General features: G+C 39.5%; 1 protein-coding gene across 4 annotated transcripts in view; it reads right to left on the bottom strand.

Annotated features, from left to right (window-relative positions):
• Positions 1-23,373, bottom strand: part of EPHA4 (EPH receptor A4) — a 142,509-nt gene that overhangs the window by 36,768 nt on the left and 82,368 nt on the right. For all 4 annotated transcript variants that reach the window (XM_037849145.1, XM_037849142.1, XM_037849144.1 and 1 more), the window contains exon 5: positions 21,859-22,197. In XM_037849145.1, coding sequence (XP_037705073.1) covers positions 21,859-22,197 — 339 coding nt within the window. The remainder of the gene's footprint in view (positions 1-21,858; positions 22,198-23,373) is intronic.

Genomic DNA, 23,373 nt, shown 5'->3' on the forward strand with positions numbered 1-23,373 from the left:
TTAGTAACAGCAAACTGGATGAACACAGCTGCTTGCAATGGACATATGGAAGCCACTGAACATCTGAAGAAAATGAAAAATGGAAATGTGCTCATTAAACGCATTAAGAATCCCCTTTCCCAATATATACACACAAACACATTTTCTCTCTTTCTTTACTGGTTGGCACAGAGCCACTGTCCATCAAAATGCAAAGAACAACTTTTTTAAATGTAGAGGTAGCAAGAAGGCTGCCTGGCTGTGAAAAGCCATTTCAGTCCAGGTAATAAATACACTGCCTAACAGAGCATTTTAGCATACACTTCCTAAAAAGGGGGCTTTTTAAACTGTGATGTTCAGGACTGGGAAATGAAATGCGAAAGTGAAAGAAAGCAGGCAAGAGGAAAATCATAAAATGAACTTTCTCTCAGACGTGGTCTGGGTGAGACTCTGACAATCGACAAGATTCCTCGGGAAAGAATTACCAGGCTGACCTCCGGGTGCACTGATTAAGCCAGCTTCTCTGAAGTTGGGTTATCATGAAAACTGCTGCATGTGGGAAATGAATCCGATTTCCATTTTATAAGTTTGAGCAGCAGTGTCCCTGAGCCCATTCAAAGGGAATATGAGCTCAACAGAGGTGCTCAAAACTCTCAGGCAGGGAGTTAACAATATAATCATGTGAGCTAATAGAATATTTCTAAATGCAGGCCTATTTGGAAAACTGTTATGCTAAAATGTGAGAATAAACACCAAGGCGTACTTGACTCAGCAGTCATAAAAATGGAGGAAAATATAGATTAAAGAGAAACTGCAAGTGAGAAGCAGGAAGGAATCAATGAAAATAGAATGTTAGGACGGAGACAATGAGAAAACTGCTAAGTTGACATTTGTCTTCAGTACCCTTTCTAGAAGGGTAATTGGAGGAACGTAGAATGAATTGCTCTAGTTCACAAAATGAGTGTTATGTGGTGTGGCTATAAAGTCTGAATTCTTTCTTGAACAGATGTTCTGCAGAACAGCCTGCTATGAAGGCACAGTGACAAAAGTGAGGTTGGGAAACGTGACAGGGATGTGATAATGGCGCTGTAGTACAATATGGTGATCATTCGCCACCCCCACCCCTGGAGGAGAGTTTTTTTTACCTTCTCTGGTAAGGAGAACAGCAGTTTGAGAAAAGCTGGACTTTGCCACATTGCCTCTTTTGGAGAAAAGATGCAACTTGGATGTTCTCTACATTACATGTCACTTTGGAATGTTCTCCCCTTGTCTTTTCTACCTTGTCCTCAATACAACCTCGAACTCTACATCTGGAAGCCATCACTTTTGAGTGCCTGACCGTGGCTCCTTTCCCTGGAGGAGGCAATGTTAATTTCTTTTGCTTCCCCCCACTCCAGTGGTCCCCAAACAACCGTCTTCTCTTGCTACCCATGTAATTGCTGCTCCATCCTTCTGAAACCTGTACTATACTGATTTAAGTAATTTTTTTTAACTATTTTTACTTAAATAGCTATATTTGAAAAGAAACTTCTCATCACTGGCATAAATGAAACCCTGTTATCACTTGCAACTACTGCAAGGTAACTATAAAAATGAACAGAATGTAAATGAAGCAATGCTATCAAATGTTTGCCATATAGTATCTAAGCTTTGTTAAAAAGAGAGATTGGCCAGTGTTAGAGAGGCATGGAAGATATTCTGGCACCAACTTGAGGTTCTGACCTCGAAGTAATCAGAAAGACTGAGTGAGAATTGAAAAGGGTACTTTCAAACAGGACAATTCAGTATGATATACTGTTCCATCAGTGTCTCCAATGCCACCACAGGTACACTGCCATACCTGGTAAACACTGCCCATCCCTAGTCCATTTAGGAATATTTTGACTCCTGCGTCCCCCATACCCCAGGGCTCTGACTTCGGCTAACAGAATTAGCAGAGGAGATAATAGACTAATAAAATCTGGTTCAATAGGAGCTTGGACAAATCAATGCCACAGTTCAGAGGAGAACTTCTAATCCTAGTGGGAATTTTGGTCAACATAAAAAGATCAAGCAGAAAAAAGGCCCTGCTGGTTTTTCAGTTCTCTGATTTATATTCTGGAACCTTGTAGAGACATGGGTCTTCATCAACACTGACGCATCCATGCAACACAATATTTAATGTGCATGTAGAGAATATGGCACTGATGCAGACGGGAAACAAAGCTGAGTAAAATACAATCCTTTTTATCAGATTAAGTACCATCTTCTATTTTAGCATCTTTTTAACTGGGGAGGGAAAAATTTAAAAAAAAAGGGAATTTTATAGAAGTCTTACAGAGAAGATGTCCTAATGTCAACTCAGAGGACACATTTTTCTAGAATTCAAGGAGACAGTTACTTCCTTTTTATCCAAGTTTTGCAGGGCAATGGGGAGGACTGAGTGTGAGGAGCTTGCTCAACATCCTGTACCTTTAGACACTCCATAATCTGCTGAACCATCAGCAGAGAAGCCAGGAGGAAGCTGTGGCTGATGTAAGTATCCCCATTAAAGAAAGAGTGAGGTTGGTGAAGTATGGTTAAGATTTGTGTGGTTAAACGGGAAGCAGAAAGGAGAAAGGATGGCTAAGCCAAGGTGCACTGCTGCAAATATGACTGGAATTTCCAGGGGATTTATAGCATCCTTGTTCTATGGGGGCAGAGGATGCATCCAGGACATGTGAAAGGAAGACAAACAAATATTTGATCCACATACCTAACGTTAAAATATTCTTCACTGTACTAATTTGGTGACAAACCAATGGATTTAAAAAAAAAAAAATTCTGGGTCTGTTCTTGCCATCTCGGGCAAGTCCTTCCAATTTTCTAGCTTCAGTGTCCCCATTCATAAAATACCTGCATACTAGATACAAGCACGTAAACTGTTAGAATGCCCATTCATTAAGGACAGGGCTTGAACTTGTCCATCTCTATAGCCCCAATAATCAGGACCACATCTGGCACATAGTGAGTGCTCAATAACGATTTGTTGAATGAATAAATGTTAACCAAGTGTTAGAATATATCTAAAAGAATCTTCGTAGACAATAAATTATTTTCCACTTATGAAGTACCAGATGTAAGGCATCCCTAAAACAACTTTCCATCTGCACCTGTCTCAGATGACCTTTTGTCGGTTTAGTTTTACTAGCCAGGTTAACTGAGATATTGACAATTAGGGATGAAAATAAATGATGATTCTAGTTATAAATGGAGTCTATGTTTCTAAGGCATATGTCATGTTTCTGAACATTTTTTCAACACACAGGTTGGAAAATGTCATTCAAACATAAGTTAACATTAAAACTCAGTTCCGCCACACCTGTTTCAGACACCATTTTGAGGGACTGCTCTTTAGATTGATGAAGGTGTTGACAATTCGCTGAACCCTTCTTTGCATTATGCAAATAGTGTTCCTGATATCCTAATCACAAAGGTTCAGTGGTGTTGAGATCCCCCCAGGTCATAATCCTAAATTCAGAGAGGACCCTAAGCACCCCCTTGCTTTATAAGACTAGCATTATTCTCCAAAGGTACACCAGTGTAAACAAAGTCATCACCACCAAGAGAAGCTGTTGGTTACCATGTATGCCCCTGAACTTCATCCTCCAAAAAGACACAGTGGTTGAAGTGTAAGGATAATAGAACAGAGAACTCTCCGCAGTCAAGGTAGGGACAGCAAGATTAAGTATGTGGGACAGATTTTCTTTCCATGAACCCTTTGGCTATAAGAAAATTGTAGTAAAATATCATTTTATAAGGAGGCAGCAAAAACCAAAAGAGGTTAAAAGGAATAATTTGCCAAAGCTTGGAAGTTGAATGATCTGAGAGTTCTAGTAGAAAGCCAAGATAAATTTCACCCCCAAATCATTCTGTATTCAGAATTTCACACATCCCTGAGAAACTGAGAATGCTTTATGAATAGGATCTCCATTTGCAATGTAACTGTGCTTACATTTGGTTTGAGAACAGACTACTATGCATCCAGAAGGTACATGCTACATGTGGAGTTTATCTCTGTGTGTGGGTTTGATAAACAGCAACAATTTAGATTCGGGGGCTCTAGCACGAATCTCTAACAGTGGTACATTTCACAATGAAGAATTACAGGAGACGCTTTGATGCCAAACAAGAGGTGGCTCCCTTTAAGAAAATGGTAAATGGAACTTTCTTTGGTTCAAAGCTCAGCAGTTCTCCTTGCTCCCCACGGATGCGAATGCTGCAATTTTCTTTTATTCACTTCCTCAATGACTTGCCATTAAACACCTACAAGTCATTTTACTGCAGCAGTTTGGCACTTTTGACACCCGAATGGATTGAAGAAGAGAAAAGAAGATATGGAGCAAGGAAAGGGAGGAAGGATTCACTACAAACCTTCACTGTTCATGGGCTATAAAACTGTTTTCTTGAGTCCAGATCAAAAGCATTGAATTAAAAACATTTGGAGGGAACTTGGGGTGAAAAAAGGGAAAATAGCTGAAACAGACTGATTGCATTTTGTTACTGGCTCAAATTAGGAGGGTTGGAATGAGCTCAAAAACAAACAGATGCAATGAAAGGTCCCGGCCTGTGGGCAACAGAAGAGTGAAAACAGTCCTTTATGAAAAAAGTCAGGAAACCCGAAAAGTGGTTGTCAGTGGCACGCAATGCTCAGCGTTTGGGGGAAGATGACTTGTGAACCACAGCAGGGTAACCTTTTCTCTCCCCAGGATCTGAATTTAAAAGGATCATGTTGACTTAAGGGGTCTTTCATTGATAGGAAAAATAAACCCACAGTTTATAGGTACACCCCTGCTTAATGCAAATAGCATATTTAAATTTAATTACTTGGAGGTTAAGGTGGTTTTTGTTCCCTCTTTCTCATTTCAACGCTGTGGCTCTGATTTGCCTTTATCAAAGGTTTGTGCATTTTAAAATGCTGTCAAGCATCAAAATTAAATGCTTCAGAGCACTAATGATATCCTTGTGATTAAGGGTTTTACTTCTCAGAGATGCTAAGAACTCTGGTGCTAATATTAATTGCTTTCTTTGACATCCCACCGAAAGGAAGGAAGGATTTCTCCTCGTGAACTTAGCAATACCTATGGCACCAAACTCCACTGAGCAATTTCTATATGTTTTGTTACTATTGCAGCTGCAGAATTTTGTAGTACTCTACAGTTTGCAAAGTCCTTTCATATACATATGAGCTCAATGGTAACACATTCAACCAGTTGAGTTAGTGCTCTGCTATTTTTTTTTTTTAGGTAAGATCATTAAAAGACTGGATTTGCTTCCACCCTCCCTAGACACATCATCGATGATGTAAGAAGTCAGCCCCACACTCCACGGCTTTTAGCTGCTACACCTTTCACCCACATGAGCATATTTTCCCATAGTCAAGAAATGAAATTGTTTTAAAAACAAACAAACAGAAGGTATAGAAAACATTTGATGCATTCCAAAATTGAAATGGTATCTTTTTCCCTCTTCAACAAAAAACACAGAACCAAATTCTCAACCCAACTCTTTAGAAGACTCTGAATTAAATGAAGTTCATTTATATTTAAATATGGAAGTATTAATATTAATTAAGCCTTTACTTAAAATGTATGAGGGATGCATTTTTTTTTCCCCATAAAGTGATTTCCAAGGTCAGTACAGAGTCTATTTTAAACAAATACTATAAAATAAAGCAATGTACAATAACACTGAAGAATACGGTAGACCCATGCTGACAATGAGTTCATTTTAAGAATCTGATTTTGGACACTCACGATGCTTTAACTAAATGATTCAAGAGTTAGACTTTGCAAACACCTTAATTCAGAGTCTTTAATTTTGGTTTAATACAGGAACAAAATTTTATAAGACTTTTTTTTTTTCCAGATAGATGAAGGGTAGGTCATTTTCCTTTTTCCAGAGAGATGGGTAGTGGATGGTTTTAGACAAATTCTTTGTAGAGAGGTAGCAACCACATTTAAATAATGGAATATGATGCTATTCTTAGTCTTCACCTTATGTGGTTGCACAAGTATTAGCAGCTGTTGGGATTGCCCTTTGTGGCTAACTGACCATAGATTTGCGCTAAAGAGTTGTTTCTGGGATGGAGCTGCCCATCCAAGGACTACATTTTCTAGGCCCTTTGCATCCAGGATGGTGCATGTGACCGAGTTTAGAACAGCGGATCTCTTCTAGACCTGACCCGCAGAGAGCAACCTTGTGCCCCTCCATCTTTCCCCCACAATCTGCCTGCTGGATATTGATGCCCATGGCCATCTTGGAAGACCCCCACCAGCTCTCCCTTCATCTCCACCTACTGGATGTGACTTGAGCAAGAAATAATTTTCTGTTGTGTCAACTCACAAACTGACATTTGGGGTTATAGCAAGTACCCACTTGGGTGAAATGGGGTTTATTTAGAAAAAATAAGAGGGTAGTATCATTGTGGCCTATAAAATAACAAGCCAAGATTTGAACCTGCCTGAATGGCCTTCAGATTCACTTTTGGAAACTCCAGCTCCTGAGTACGCACAATGAGCAGATATTCACTCTTCTGTGAGAAACTGTTAAGTGTCACCCTGAGGTCAACCATGCTAGCAACAGAGGGCAAGCAACTTCACAGGTGTACAATCCAAGATAGAGGTCTTCTAATAATGAATGGATTCTGCAGAATCACAAAACTCTAGGCCAAAAGATTCAGCTGAGCTTACTTTAATGTTAAATGGGAAAAGACAATGGGGTTCTGAAAATGATTTGGTTTTCTTTTCTTTAGAAAAGAGTTAGTTTAGCTTTCTTTCCACAGTTAACAGCTTAAGCAGTTGAAGACTGGAGCCATTTGAATCACAGCTAAATGGAGAAGCACTGGTAAACAAGCAAAATGATGCCCAAGGCCTCCTCTAGCAGGGCACTTTCACACACTTAGCATCCTTTAATAACCACAACTCTCTGAGGTAGGTGTAATTATCACCTTTATATTTCAGATTTGGGAACTCAGGCTCAGATAAATTAAATGAATCGACCAAAGCTACCAGGTGGGATTTAAAACCCAATTTACGGAGGAAGAAATTAAGATATAGAGAGTTTAAATCACTTGCCCCAAGTTACAGCTTACAAGTAGTAAATTCAGAAGTCTGGTCCCCAAGCCCAGACTCTCAACCATTCATGTACAGAAAGCATCTAGTCTCTGTCCCTCCTTTCACTGGCAAGAAATTTGAGATGCAGAGGTTAAGGTGACTTGCTTAGCCATAGCAACAGAAGCAACAGAGTAAATCTCCTTGGGGTCTGCCATGTGCTAGCTACAGGGCTATGGATAGTACCAGCTGCCAGAAACCCAGAGGTAACTTAGACATTGATCCCTACTCTTAAAACCTAAAAGCTTTTTGATGGTGAATCACTTCCCATTAGAATTACCTGTGAAGAGAATAATCTAAAACCAACAAATGCAATTAAAAAGTTATGGTGTTTGGGTTAAGGAAGGAGTAATATTGGGGGCAGGGAGCGTAAGGTAAGCTTTCCAGAGACTGACCCTGTTCCATTTCTTGACCTTGGCCTGGACAATGGTTACACAGCTGTTTGCTTTGCAATATATTCAATGACTATACATGTGGGTCTTACCTGCTTTTTTGTATGTGTACATAATCCACAATCAAAATGTTAAAAAATAAAATGTTAACCAAGAATATTAATGATGATGTGTTGAAGTTATTTTTAGAAAGCCCCATCTACAATCTTTAGTTAACCTTCTGGGTAAAGATCCAAAGATGTTCTGAAAGAGCTAAGTTTTTGCAAATTAGGACCTTTGTAACTATTGAATCATTATGCTTAATATCTGAAACATACACTAATTCCTGCCCTCTGCAGTAAAGAAAATACTTTAATGTTTTAGTTTTTAAAACTATAACAACTACCTTGAATTAGCATTACTACATAGATAGTCATGCAATTCGTTGTAGAATTACAAGTGGGTGATAGTTCAACTCTAAACCAAGGCTCACATCTACCAGAATTAACTTGGAATTATTTAAGGGGTACCCAAGTGTCTCTACTACAGTTCGAGTGTGCACTCTGTTTCATCTGAGAGCTGCTTGTTTTACTTTCTCCTCACTTACTAACAAATTTGTTGGCAGGTTCTGACAAGGATAGTCCAACATTTGCCAACAGAAACATGGCAGGATTCAGTGTGTGTATTTCCTGTAAAGTAAGAATGCCAGTTTGAGGAAAATAGGAAAACAATCTTTCCACTGGAAGGCAATTTATAAGAATTTTCCCGAGCAAGGCAACTGTTTTACTATAACAAAATGGGGTAAAGCTAGCAACAACATTTTTTTTCTCTCTGAATGGGCCAAAGTATGTAAAAAAAAAAAAAAAAAATAGTAAAAATGCACAGTTGGAATTATTTTATGTGTGTCTTGGTGGGACAGGATGGAAAATCCTGGCAAATGTAAGGCCTTCAATGACCTACATTGCCCCCCAAAATTAATATGGAATATGGAAAGTGGTGTAAGGGAAAGGTTTCCTCCTGTTGAACAGAATACAGCATAGAAAAAGGGAAAGGATTAGTGGCAGTGAATCAGGGCTTCTGTTCCCTTAGCTGTCAGCTCCTCTGGAGAGCTTCAGGCATTCCAAATCTGGAAAATAAAAGCTGTGCTGTGGGCTTCAGGTTCTCTTTGTTACACGGACAGCTGCTAATCGTCCTGCTGTGTTAGGAACCAATGAGACAATGCCGGAACATTTAGCTTGCTGACATCCAAAGCATCTAGATCAGTCCCCAATTAAAGATGTATTAATCACAAAGACTCTAAAAGCCAAGATGATAGATGTGCCCAGTAAATCTTTGCTCTTGCCTTTTACTTTCCACACTCAGATTTCCACATTTACAGGCTTAAAAGCCTGCTCAAAAGACCGACCAATAAACAGCCTGTTCATTACTTTATAGTATCAGGTGCTTTGGCGATTTCCTACCCCTGAAATGCCTTTCAGAAAGAGGCAAGACATTGATCACTCTGCTAAAGGAGACTGCCTGCTTCAAAACAGATCCACTGTGCCTGTTATCATCTTGATTTTTTAAGTTCGATAACTAAATTAAGGAGTATGACTTTCCCACTTGCTATAGGGACATCCAAATCACTTATGGAGCTAAAAAAAAAAATTCCAGTAGATGAACCTAGGAAATTTCAGGGAACAAAATACTACTACTACTACTAAGAATAATAATCTTCTCCAACTCAGGACAAATCACCCACAAGTCATGACCCAGACGGTGAATAAATGGTACCACATTCTCGGTTGAGACTTGCAACAAAATTAAAAAGTATGTGTTGGATGAAGACACCCTGACTTCCATGCTTTGAAATTTATGCTAATAAAGGGTCTTAAAGTTACTTTTTTCCATTTGGGTTTCCATTTCATAAGAACATGCAAATAGCAGTATTAAATTCTCCATCAAGAATACCATCCATAGATTTATTATCAATAATTGCTGTGGTTAACTAATCCACCAAAACCAAAACCAAAACCCAAAGCTGCTAACCTGACTGACATTATCAATAGGACCTAGAATCTAATTTTCATTTTTTCTTCCTTAAATATAATTTTCACAGGAGGCACTTAATAACAATACAAAAATATAATAAAAACACCTCAACGGTTTTCCTGATCTCGGGGTGGGGGTGGGGGGTAAGCATTAGCCATTCTAAGTTATTAGAAATCTTTTGAAATCAGACCCCCCACCCCCTTTTTTAATTTCTTAGGCTAATGGAATTCACAAGAGACAAGAACAACATTTGCAAGGTGCCAGGCTGGTGCCAGCTCAAGAAGCTGAACTCTTTGTCTTTCAATGGAGCCTGAATATATCATGGATAACTACTTCCCCATCACTGTCTCAAAGAAGGGTCACCATCTTCCAAGTTGAAAGACTAGGAAGTCAATTAGTGTCACTTATGATGTGAACACCTGTCGACTAAGAACTGGACTGAGACCAATTCCATTAACATAGTCACCCCACAGCTGCCAGATGGTCGAGCCTTGGACCACTTCTGATGTACTGCAGACTCAAGAAGTTGACCTAAAGACAGAAAGGCCCAGCTTCCCATTAATCATCTCCTGAGCCATCCAATTCCCCATCACTTATAGAGTTGGAACAGGAGACCTATTTTTCTTAATGGTCATTGTAAAAGGCCACATGAGCTGCTCAAAATAGAAGTCATTGCGACCATAAGATTGAGAATATAAGCTCCTTAACATTTTTATCACCCATTATCATTTTTATTTCTGAAACAACCATTTAATAACTCATTTTTCCTTCTCTTGTTGCATCTGAAACACATAGAATAGAGGGGGAAAAGACAGAAATGAAGAATAAACTGGTGCATGAAATTATAAAAGACTGTCATTGCCAGGACCAGAGAGGCAGAGGAAAATTTCAGTAAAACCTCAGTTGCAAATCTCTGTGTTCTGTTCTACCGAAAGGAGTATTTCAAGTTCAGAAAAATTGCTTGGCTTAAAGAACAATGATTTGAGAAGTAATGGCCATGGATGATAAAGTGGAATGTTATACAAGTGGAAAAAAGAGAAAGAAACAGGAAGATGACCTGTCACGGCCCAAGTTCTGACACTTCTCATCCCAATTTGGTCTCCCTGCTTGGGAGTCTGGGAGAGTTCTGAACACAGGCAATCAAACTATTCAGGGCACAATAGCCATTAACCATGGAATGCTGAGGAGCTGTTTTTTAGCACCACCCAAGGAATCCTCTGTTTTATTTATAGCCAAATCTTTCCTGTCCAGTTTCTTGCTTGCTAGTTAAGAGTAGCACAATGAGGTGACTGGTGAGTGGAGAGAAGACATAGATATCTTTGGGTTAAATTGCAACCCAGCACATTTGGAAAATGTTTTACATACAAATGGTCACTGCATGTTATGCTCTCAGAAACTGTTGCAAGGAAATGCTACTCTTGCAGCCCTTCTATTTGAAACTCTATCTTTCTGGCAATTCTTTTAAAAGCTATGATATAGGTTAGGAACAGGAGCATAATTTATGAGAAGAGATTTGAAGCTTGGGAATTTGCAACCTTAGAATTCATTTTTTTTTTTTTTTTTATTTTGGGGTGTCAGCCAGCAGCAAAATTGTATGTGCCAGAATAGTTTAAACTCCTACAGGCATTATAAGACCAAAGCTGAAACAACCAAGCTATTAAATTTTAAAATGTCATTAAGGCCAATAGATGTCTCCAACTGGATCTGTGCTTGAGAATTTAAGATGACTTTTATAGTTATAAAGAATAACAAAGAATGTATCAGGAAAGCTATAACTGTTCTAGGACTTGATTTTTTTTTTTTTTTTTAAACTGGGTGGGGGGGGTGGTTCAAAGCTCCTCTCTAGAGTCTCACTCTAACACAACTTGCTGAAATGTGAAATCCAGTGTCACTTGTCCCGCCCAGGAGTCAATCTGTAAATACCGGAAGAACCTCATTAGAACAACATCTCACCTAGAAATAGTCTCACAGCATGGTCCTTAAGAATGACATTGGAGGGGAGTTCCAGCACACAAGTTTTATGGAAGTTATTTTGTGTATGTTCTGCAACAGGAAAAGGGCAAGAGGTGGATGGAAAAGAAAAAGCCATTCTCCAGAGAACATGTACACTCTGGGTATGGCCTTGTAGAGTTATCAGAGAGATTTTAAGAGCTTCTCATCCATCATTCTCCCCACATAACACGTTTATATACGTTACCAGCCTTTTATAGCACACCTGATTTGGTTGACTTCCCTGCATGGGTCTGTAAAAGGAGGTCTGTAAACACAATTTAGGCATTTGAAATTCTCCCTCTACTGTTCCTGTTACAAGAAGATACTCTAGTTTTCACAGGGTGGAATTCTATGTTTGTCCTCCTCACTTTTAGTAAAACAAAGCCACAAGAGCCCCAATGATATACTGTAATGACAGCCCACCTCTATTTTAAACTGGGAGGAGAAAAAAAAAACCCAGACCTGCCAGCTCAAAGAATTCTCAGGTCTCCAAAATCAACCTTCCCAGGAAGTTTCATAGTATCTCTCTTTACTTGGAATCCTGTAGGTATTCTGATAACTGTAGGATCAGATAACTTTCAGTGCGTCTCAACATGAACAACTCTTAAGATAAGTCTGAATTTCTTGGAGAGTGGAAGGAATATTTGATGAAGCTTTCAGCTAGTTGCATACTCAAAATCCCTGGCTTGTTTATATGTGTGCCCCTAGTTCTGAGAAAGATAAATTAGGGTTGATTTAGGAGGCAGATTTACAGCTTACAGTTTGTTACCTAGACAAACATCGATTCTCCAGGGAACCATTTGAGCTTGCCCCTTTTCAGTGTTCGTCCTAATGGATGGATCTTACCTAAATTTGCTATTCACAGTGAATTTGTGGATGGTAAGTCCCTATTTAGCACCCACTGAGAAGCTGAAGCTACATAGTTAAGTTTTGTTCATGGACAAACATCTTGAATGAAAGGGTTCCCAAACAAGAATTTATTTATTTATTCATTTATCCATCTATCTACCCCACAGACTTCATCAAAGTGGCTTCTGTGAAACTGAGGACCAGACTGCTTTAAAAATGCTTGGGCACAGATTATCTCTCAGAAGATGTGAGGCAAAAAGATTGATAGCAAAATAGCACAAATATCTTAAATCACCATAATTTTACCCATAAGATATTTTAGAATGATTACATTAAAAAAGTGCTGATAAAGAACAAAAGATGGTTCAGGGGCAAGCCACCAACATCATTTCTTTAGGTCAGGCTACTGATTTACAAGGCTAGAGAAAGAAGGAATTTAATGAGTGCAACATTGTTTTTCTTGTCGTTGCAGTTTATGGGGAGCCAAGGAATCATTTTCATTCTTTAGTTCTGGCACATGCCAAGGAGCAGAAAGCATGGGAGGGAGGGAGGACTGTAAGGAAGGCTCATCTTATTTTTTTGTTTTGTTTTGTTTTTTTAATTTCTTATTTTATTTTATTTGCTAAGTTTGCTTATCTTAACAGATTAAAATTCAAAATCTAAAAAATGCTTACAAGTCTGTCCCTGAGCACAACATACAAGATTCTGTCTTCTAGACACAGACGCTGAGGCTGGACACCCACTTGAAGAGAAACAGTACAGCAATGCAGATATCCAGAGGCAGGTGCTGGATATGTAGGTGACAGGGACCTGCATTTTAATTAGTCACTGTAGATTTAAGATCCTTCGATGCAGGTTTAGTCCTGCAGCATGTCTTTATGAAGTTTGACCTTGCCTTTAAACACCATAACAACCCATCAGTAGGGGGTTAATAAAAGCTTTGAGAAAATTTCTCTGGATCTTTTTATTGATACTCAGTTGCAGACTAGATTCTGGAGTTACTTCTGGCTACTGGAGTCTCTTCTGGCAACTCTGAGGATAGTAATTATTTTATCCGCTTGGAGTGACAAATAGATCATTGAGAAGCCCACCTCAAACCTTTGCTAGCCCTGTATCGTTCATTTCTCCTCTCAGCCCCGTGCTTATTTTTCAGATCTCTTGCTGGCTTCTCCAGGGGGTGTACAAGCTGGTGGTAGTGTTCGGAGAAATGAAAAACGAATCAGAATTAGACTGTCAATGGTTCTCAGTGAATGCCGGTGAATGATTTTCCCTCTCACAAATTGTGTGTATATTTATGTAGGAGTGAAGGGAAAGGAGTCAGGAAACCTAGTGTTCTCAGCCCTGGGTGTATAAATAAAACCTTCATTTCCTCAGAGTGAAACATTTACATCTTTTTTTTAAAAAAATTGCAAGCCAAGTTTTACTTTATACGCAATAATTACCACAAGGCTCTATAGACATACTATTTGTCTACACTGCTCAGTCAACCTTGAAGCTGGATAATTTAGTGGGTACTTTTGGGAAGGCTATTAAGTTTTTTTCTCCTCCCCAGGACTTGCTGCACCCATCCTGAATACAAATTCATGGACCCTGGTGGCACACACAAGAGGTTGGGCCATTGTATAGCTACTGTTTAATTTTTAATTATGATGTGATAGTGAGGATATGTAATAATTATAGTGGTTGCAACAATCTTCCATTGAAATGAAATTCTTTTCAGAATGAACTCAGAGTCAAGAGACCGTCTTCCCTTGACAACAACAAAAAATACTGTTATGGCGTGTGTTTTAAATGTACATTTCATAGGCATTATGAATGCAACCAGCAGCCCATGGTTTGTGTCAGAGCTGTAAATGAGAAAACCACAGCCTGGCTCCTCTGAGGTCCATGGAGCTTACTCCGACCCATAATTACCCAGGCACAGAAGAGATGTCTCCAACCAGCTTCTACTTTTTGTGGTCCAAATGATTACATAACAATAATGGAGGATGAGCAAAACAAGTTTTCAGCAAAATCTCATAATGGTATTGCTTTGTAATTGTTTGAAAGATTTAAAAACATGTCTTTAGATTTCACTGGTTTTGTCATTTGTTTTTTCCTTTAAAATTCTTAGAGATAAGGAAAAAAATAATATGAGTTACTTGAGTCAAAGGCAAACAAAAAACCTTGGTGGGTGAGCAATATAAAAGAGGATATCATTTTTTGAAAAGAAAGTCGCTGCCAGCATCTAGGAACAATACGACCGCACTAAGAAGGTATACTTTGAAGACAACCAGAATACTGCCTTATTAGAGTCAAGCTTTTCCACATTATATATTTAGACCTAAGTACCATTGGAAAAGATTTGTGGTACAAGAGACCAAAGGCATGTTTGAAATCCTAATCTATTTTAGTTAAATTTTGTTTGCCTAGTCAAAAGCTCTGAAAAATAAGGTGTCTTGCCAAATACAAAAAGTGTTTGAGTGTTACTCTATCACACATCATTTGCCTGAGCAATTTCTGACAAAAGACACCTGCATTTTAACATCTACTTAACCTGCTTTCTGACTGATTCCCTTTCTGGATTTAGTAGTCCAGAGACTGGCAAACTTTCTCTGTAGTGAGATACTAAATACTTTCAGCAAGCCACAGGGTCTCTAATGAAATCACTCAACTCTGCCACTGTGAAAGCAGTAGCATGCAATATGTAAACGAAATGGGTGTGGCCATGTTCCTGTGTTCCCATAAAACTTTATTCATGGACACTGAAATTTGAACTTTATATAATCCCCACGTCACAAAATACTGCTTTTCTTTCGATTATGTCCAACCATTTAGAAAAGTAACAACCATACATAGTTAGAGGGCTGTAGAAAAACAGGTGGTGGCCACATTTGGCCCCTGGTACACATTTTGCCAACCCCTGCTCTAGGGCACTAAAAGAAGCCAGACATATGTGCCTTAAAAATGTCAACAGATTTTCTTTTTTCCTCCTGTCCTTTTCTAACTTACAGAAAAGCCTTGGTCCTGTCATATCTTCTTTGGGTTTACCCTTCCATTGCACTTTTCAAATTACCAGGAGTGTGCTTTCTGCTTTGTGTGTTTGTTGCTTTGATCTCAATCCATTCCAGAGCTTCCCCTCACACCTAACTCTGGGCCAGAACGACTCTGTGATGACCTTGTGTTTCATTGCCCCTCATAGCAAGCCAAAGCAGACTTGCCAATATATTTTCTTTTCTCCTGGCCTTCCTTCTCAACATAATTTCTCAATAGCCACCTTATCTCACAACTTCATTCATTTCAATATATCCAGAAGTAGAGTTTTATATAGTGAAGTTAAAGAAGTTTGCATGGGCCTGTTTCAAAGCCCTGTTCCTAATTTTCTATCCATAATTTTGTAGTTTTTTTTTTTTTTTTTAACATGACATAAAAATTGTATAAGCTTCAAGCCCCACATAACCTGGCTCCACTCTGCCTCTAGCACATTACCTAATTCAATCTCTCTAAGACTTTTCCATTTCTCCTACCATCTCCTTGAAGCTTTTTCTTACTATCTGGAAGACAGGTAGCAATTATACCCAGTGGGGATGAGAATTCTCACTGTTCTCCATTATCCCACTCAAATGACATAATATGTCTAATTAAAAGATGGCAGAGAAAGAGAGAATGGGAATTTACCAGTTGAGTAATAAAAGACAGTGTGCCTCTTTTGTACTTGGTTATTTTCTTTTCTCTCCCCATTATTTGGTTTTTATTAAATATAGCTCTACCTGACAAAGAGACTTAACTGATTTGTTTTTGTTGAAAATGAGTGTGTTAATCAGAAAACACCTATGGACCATCTACCGTGTGTTGTGCGGCAGCAGTATCACAAGGTGCCACCCTGCTTTATTGTTGATGTGGAATTTTCCTGCAGTTTTCTTAATTGTTCAATCCTAAAGAACCATGCCAACCTGACAAGCAGCACGGGTTCATCAGATGGCAAAAGGATTCATAAACAGTCCTAAAAGGCCCTTTATGACTTCCTGTCCTCTGAGAACTGTAATGGGAGCATTATGCACAGAATGGTGGAACATGCAAACATATGTGTTGAGCTCTAGCCCACCCCAACCAAGCAAAGGCCAGTTGGCTGTGGAACCCTGTTTCCTTAGGTCAGCATTGCTATGAAGTCAGGAGGTCTGTTTTTCCAGCAAACCTATCACTGGACTAGGATTTTTCAACCTTGGACCATAGACATTTTGAACCAGCTAGTTCTTGGTTGTGAGGGGCTGTCCTGAGCATTTTAAGATATTTAGCAGCATCCTTGACCTCTACCCACCATATGCCAGGTGCATTTTCCAGTTGTAACAAGAAAAATGTCTCCCGACACTGCCAAATATCCCCTGGAAGACAAAAATCACCTCTAGTTAAGAACCATTGCACTAGAGGAACAGTTAGCATGACGCTTTGCCCTTTAAGGTAAATACCTTTCCAAGCTGGGGGGCTGCGGGAGGGGAGGAGGCAGGATTCAGATGTATCCGATAATATCAATAATTTTAGATTTTTTTCCTTCCACTCTTGGAATTGCAGTCTGAGCCAATTTCTGAGCATCATTAGGAAATAAGCCTCACGTTCCCATGCTATGAAGTCTTAAGATATTCAGAATTGGGCATTATAGCTGTGTTAGAGGGAGAGGGTCAATCTATGTAACTATGAAGTACCCAGAACAGTGTTCCAAGAAAGAGAAAAATAAAAAATGGATATCACTGCTCCCTGGAAAATTCCTGAGTTAGTGGAAAACACCATCCATAAGGACTCATGATTTAAAACATACAAACACCTAGAGTACGCCCATTACCGAGAGAACAGGTGAGTGGGGGCTGGGAAGGAGGGTGCACAGTAATACTAAGCTCTCCTGCTGGGTGCCATCAGAACATTTTCTAGCAAAAACTGTTCAGTTTCATTGTTTGGCCAGGAAAACGTTTCATTTGTACAGCATTTCTCTCCTACTGACACATCTTGTATTCATTTGCCTGAGATGGTCCACTTAAGCAAAAGTAAACTGAAGGAACGCTCTCTAGAAAACAAATCACCCAGTGGTTTGCTTATACATTTTTCATAAACATCAGGACCATCTCTTCCTAAACAAAAGACAGAACAGTTGCTAGAGGATGGAAGGTGGAGGAAGGGAAATAATGAGTTTTCAAGGGGAATCTCATTTTGTTCTTTTAGGACTGTGATGTAAGAAAGTAACTACAGGAGAGCCCCCAGTTTGTCAGTCCTCTTTCCAGCTCTTTTTGCACTACTCCTGGCATGGGGGTTGGGGGTGGGAGTGACTTATCTCATTAGAAAATTTGGGAGAAGGTACTGTATGTCTTGAGCTTGACATCTGTCTGCTCTCTCGGGCCTGCCTACCTGCACAGAGCATCCAATTGGGCTATTCTCCATTCTCCATTCCAGTAACCTCAGCAAGGCCGTTTGCCCTTGTAGGAAGCCTGTGGTCAACCAAGCTGTGAAGCCTTTTTGGGATCATTAAAGCTCACATTGGCCAATCAGCTCATCAGCAATAGAGATGACATTCTGATTTTCCTTTGTCTTGTCTTCAGTGTCAGTTTTTTTTAATTCGGGAGGGGGGGTGGGATAGGTGTTACTTTATTAAAACCCCAACAGTAAAATTTGGGTTAGAATGGTTTAAATAACCATGTGAGAACACCAGCCCATTCACACCACATTCACATTTAGACCAGCTAAACCTAAAGCTACATGCCCATATATTAACAAATGGGGAGAATACCAGGCCCAGTAAATGAATGCTTTTAATAATCCAATAATTGAGAGGAAAAAACTTGTATTTTTGGGAGTAGCAATCTCCCTGGGTTCCAGTACTGGCTCTGACATTAGTTTGGGTGAGTCACATTAAAGACTCAAAAAGTGGTGATGATAGGATCAGGAATTACAGGAGTTCTTGTTTTGTATTGTTGTTTTTTGTTTGGTTTTTTAAACATATTACTGATGTGAGAAGGAATCCTGTGAAAACAGAGCAAAGGTGGAGAGCCACTAAACTTGGTGGCCTGCAGGTGCTCAATGCATACACTCATTCATTCTTTGTATTCCTTCGAGTGAGAAGTCATTACCTATAGAGGCCCGTCAGGACTTTAATCTAATGAAATGATAGGAATGGCTGCAATTATTTTATAACTGCATGTATGTAAATATGCTTAGGGGAGCTTTGATAGAGCCTATGTTTGCTACATTCACCCAGAATTTTGGCCTATGTTATTAATTTGCACTACTATGAAGAAAGGGTTTGTTAATCAAAGATAAACTATCCCAATGATTTTGAATTAGTTGAACTCCAAATTATGGTACAATAATGAGGCAGTGGTGTGCACATACACAATTCTCTGCTAAGTGAAAGCTTTCTGGCTGGCCACATAGGAGGTCTCCTTATTGAAAGATTTATTTTTAATTTTGAACAGCTTCCCAGCATTACCCTTCATGAAAATTAAAATAAGGAGCTGGAATTTTGTCCTATTCAGCAAACCTCCTGGCAACACTGCTCACCAGGCAGAGAAAACCTCATTGTGTCAGAATTCCCTGTCCACCTTTCTCCTAGATCTAAAAGAATTACACCTACATTTTTAATAAAACGACTTTTGACTTTTTTTTTCCCTTGCTCTGGTAATGGTTTTGCACCTTTTCCTCTTTTGAAGGACTTTTAGCCTCTCTTCTTTGTGTTCTTTGGGCCTTTTGGCCTAGTAGGAATTGACATAATCTCTTGGCTTGAATCCTTAAGTACAAAAAAGTCACAGAAGTCTCCCACAAAAACCTGTGGGAGCTAAGCCTGTCCTCAGCTTGTCTAGCAGAGGCTGTTCTCTTTCAAAGAGGACGATTTCACCTTGTATAGCTGAGGCCTTAAAAGGCCCATTCCTTAGTTAGAAGCAAATACCTGAAACTATCAAACTGCAACCCAGTAGCCTTGACTCTTGAAGACAACTGTATGGCAATGTAGCTTACAAGAGGTGACAGTGTGATTGTGAAAACCTTGTGGATTGCACTCCCTTTATCCAGTGTGGGAATGGATGAGTAGAAAAACGGGGACAAAAACTAAATGAAAAAATATAGGGTGGGGGGGGGGGTGATTTGGGTGTTCTCTTTTACTTTTATTTTTTATTCTTATTTTCAATTTTTCTGGTACAAGGAAAATGATCAAAAAATAGATTGGGGTGATGAATGCACAACTATATGATGGTACTGTGAACAACTGATTGTACACTTTGGATGACTGTGTGGTGTTTGCATATATCTCAATAAAATTGAATTTTTTTAAAAAAAGCCCATTCCTAGTTTCAATTCAGTTAAGAACATGAAGTAGCGATCTGTTTGAGGACAGCCGAAAGGATCCACTAGGGCTGAACATAAGAATATTAATTTTTCATACTCTAGGTCCCTGAGGGCATCCAGAGACCATTTTGAATGTTCTGGCTCCTTCTCACTCAGAAACACCAGTGGCAACAATGTGTGTTCCCAAGATCTGTGCGGAATATTTCCAGCGCATTCTTCCAAAAGAGAACAAATAAAAAGTTGGCAATCACAGGGTATCCGTGATGCTTTCAAAAACTCCTAAATCACACTATCCTTTGTTGAAAAGCAAACTTAATTAACCACTAATAGTGTTCACAACCTACAAGGACAGAATTAAAGACAAAAACATAACCAGATAATCTGCTCGCACCACACATTAAAGAAGCTGAAGCTATATTCCGGTAAAATTCATCACTCTAGTCCCAATTCAAAATCTTCCCCCAGGTCTTAATTTTTTATTTATTCTAGAGAGTTCAGGGGAAAAGTGGAAAAATAATGGTTTTGGACTGGAACACTAGAATACTTTTCACTATAGGATCAATTAGTATAGATATTTTGCTTAACTACCGAGTGCACTTACTGAAACACTCATTTAATAGAAAAGTGCATAAGAGCTGATTGGATTGTTGGCAATTTATAATCCTTTTCGAGCAATGTCTGTTATCCTTAAGAGGCTCACAAAAGGATAAACCACAGTTCTTTTTCCTGCTCCCTTGTAACTCTCCAGAAATAATAGGGAGCCAGCCATATAAAATCTCCTGGTGAAAATGCAGAATGGAAAATTAGCACATGGCAGTGTGGAGCCTTTTTCAGGGAAGGAATGGGGTTGAGGAGGTCAGGGCCTAGAGCTTGGAGATCTATTCTGGTCTGCAGAATGGTTCAGTGGCTACAGAACTAAGTTAAGTTTTAAAGCAAACTTTGTCAACCGCAAAGATCAAACTGTCTACGTAAGCTATTTATTGTTCACAGATTGACACAGCAATTCAAGTGCAGATCTATGTAGATTATTTTTTTACTTTTAAAATAAAAAAGATTAATACTATAGCTGCTAATGCTTTTGTTGGAAAGACAACATTTATTTACCGATCAAGAAAATAAGTTATAGCACCAAATAATCTCTAAATGCTCTGGTGTCCAACCATGGACACTGGGATTGAAATGGTGGATGTGAATCCCACACAAGAAAAAGGTGAACATGGAATGACCAGTTTACTAGATTGTGATCTCCTTTCAATTAGACACTGTCTTATCCTTCATTGTATCCCGACCACTTGGTACAGTGCATCGTATACAGTGTTGTGCTGGTTTGAATGTATTATGTCCCCCAAAACTCCATTATCTTTGATGTAATCTTGTGTGGGCAGAGGTATCGGTGTTTATTAGATTGCAATTCTTTGAATGTTTCCATGGAGATGAGCTCCACCCAACTGTGGGTGATGACTCTGATTGGATAATTTCTATGGAGGTGTTACCCCACCCATTCAGGGTGGGTCTAAATTAAATCACTGGAGCCATATAAATGAGCTGACAAACAGAAGGAACTCAGTGCAGCTGAGAGTGACATTTTGAAGAGTAACTACAGCCAAGAGGGACACTTTGAATAATGAACAGAAGCTGAGAGAGTAGCTGCAGATGAGAGATAATTTGAAGACAGCCGTTGAAAGCAGACTCTTGCTCTGGAGAAGCTAAGAGAGGACAAACACCCCCAAAGCAACTGAGTGATATTTTTGAGGGACTGCAGCCTAGAGAGGAACATCCTGGAAGAAAGCCATTTTGAAACCAGAACTTTGGAGCAGATGCCAGCCACGTGCCTTCCCAATTAACAGAGGTTTTTTGGACACCATTGACTATCCTCCAGTGAAGGTACCCGATTGCTGATGTGTTACCTTGGACACTTTATGGCCTTAAGACTGTTACTGGGTAACCAAATAAACACCCTTTTATAAAAGCCAATCCATTTCTGGTGTTTTGCATTCCGGCAGCATTAGCAAACTAGAACAAGTGACCAAAAAATATTTACAGAATGAACAAATGTCCTTCTAAGTATCTTTTGTACTACATTAATAATTAGAGCCATGTGGCTCTATTTCAATTGTAGAACCTTAACATCATTCATGGATACCACCATAAGCCCTTTCTCTCAATACAGTCAGATCATACAATTAAGTAGACCTAATTTGTACCTGCTTGGTTGGTTGTCACGGTGACAGAAACTGATTGGTCCGGGCTAGGGTTATACTTGGACACTCCATTCACAGCCCAGATCTCAAACGTGTAATTGGTGTGAGCAAGGAGGTCGGTGATGGAGACTTTGGTGCTCTTCAGGCCATTCTGCTGTGGGGTGTAGTGGACACCACTTCCGCAGGGTCGGCACTTGCTGGGGTCACCAGCTCCACATTTCTTGCATACCACATTGTAGGAAATGTCCTGGCGGCCACCTGTGTTCTGAGGACTGCTCCATTCCAAGTTCACTGACGTCTCATTGACATTCGAAATCAAGTTGAGGGGAGCAGATGGCGGGCCTGCAGAAACAAAAAAATCTACTATTACCCCAAGAACTGAAAATATCCATTCAGAATCTCTCAGGGCTTACAGAGCTCTCTGCAGCTAGAGGAAATAAGGTGGGCCCACTTGGCCAATAAAACAGCAAAGCAAGCCAACAGAAAGGCCTTTATAAAGAACAACATGATAGGAGGCTGTGCAAGTGAATGTCATTCTCATTCCTGTGCAAACAATAAGGTAGAAGGCTGTATGTGTGAAGACCATTCTCATTCCTGTGCAAACAAATGTGTCAACCACTGCTCTGAGATGTGAAGCAACCCTACCTGAAATGGGCTCCAAGCCCAGGCTTTCCTTTTGAAGTCACAGGAAAATACCACCACTTAGCTAGTTCCAATCTCATCATCTGAAAAATATGGGTATGTGAATGTGGTTCTAGCTCCTGGGGCTACTGTGGGATTCTAGAAAATTAGTACTTACACACCACTTTTAAAGTTAAATGAAGATTCCCAAGTACAGCATGTCATCAATATGGAATAAAATTACAGAATTGTAAAGCTACGCCTCTACAGTTCAGCATGGCAGTTGACGGTTGAGCTGCCTATGGGTAATTAGTAGGTACCGGTTCATCCTGGTTGCAGAGATGTAGAAGATATAGCTGTTGAGAGTTCTCAAGCTAGGCAACGTCTTTTCAAGGCTCCCAGGCCCCTCACCTAACCCTTCAATTTATCAAGGCTGCAGATGGCCCTTCATGAGCATGCTCATTTCTACTGATATCAAAGAGCTTCTGAAGAATGAATGGTGGCAGTAGTTGCTTTGAAAAGTAACTGATCACTAACAGCAGTAGTAGATGGCTTCAAGAAATGATTAAATAATAGTAATACGACTATAAAACCATGATGAACCTTCTTGTTTCCTGGTGTAGATTGTTCTTGATATGCCAAGAAGTTGTGACGCAAAACTCTTTTTAAGGAGGAGAAACAGTAGGAGAGGGGAGGAGACATTTTCTTGGTCTGAGCCAGTTTCAAAGGTTTAAAAGACACCTGCCACACTCTTAACGGAAGATATTTACTTGATGTGACAGTTGAAAAGCTTATTCTTTCTGTGACATTTCTGTCTTCCAAGAGAACAGCCAAATAAGTTTTAATGAAAATATGAGGTTTCTGGCACACCATATCTGTATGACTGCAGATTATGTA

The sequence above is a fragment of the Choloepus didactylus genome, chromosome 9, assembly GCF_015220235.1.
Source record: "Choloepus didactylus isolate mChoDid1 chromosome 9, mChoDid1.pri, whole genome shotgun sequence".
In the NCBI taxonomy this organism is placed as follows: Eukaryota; Metazoa; Chordata; class Mammalia; order Pilosa; family Megalonychidae; genus Choloepus; species Choloepus didactylus.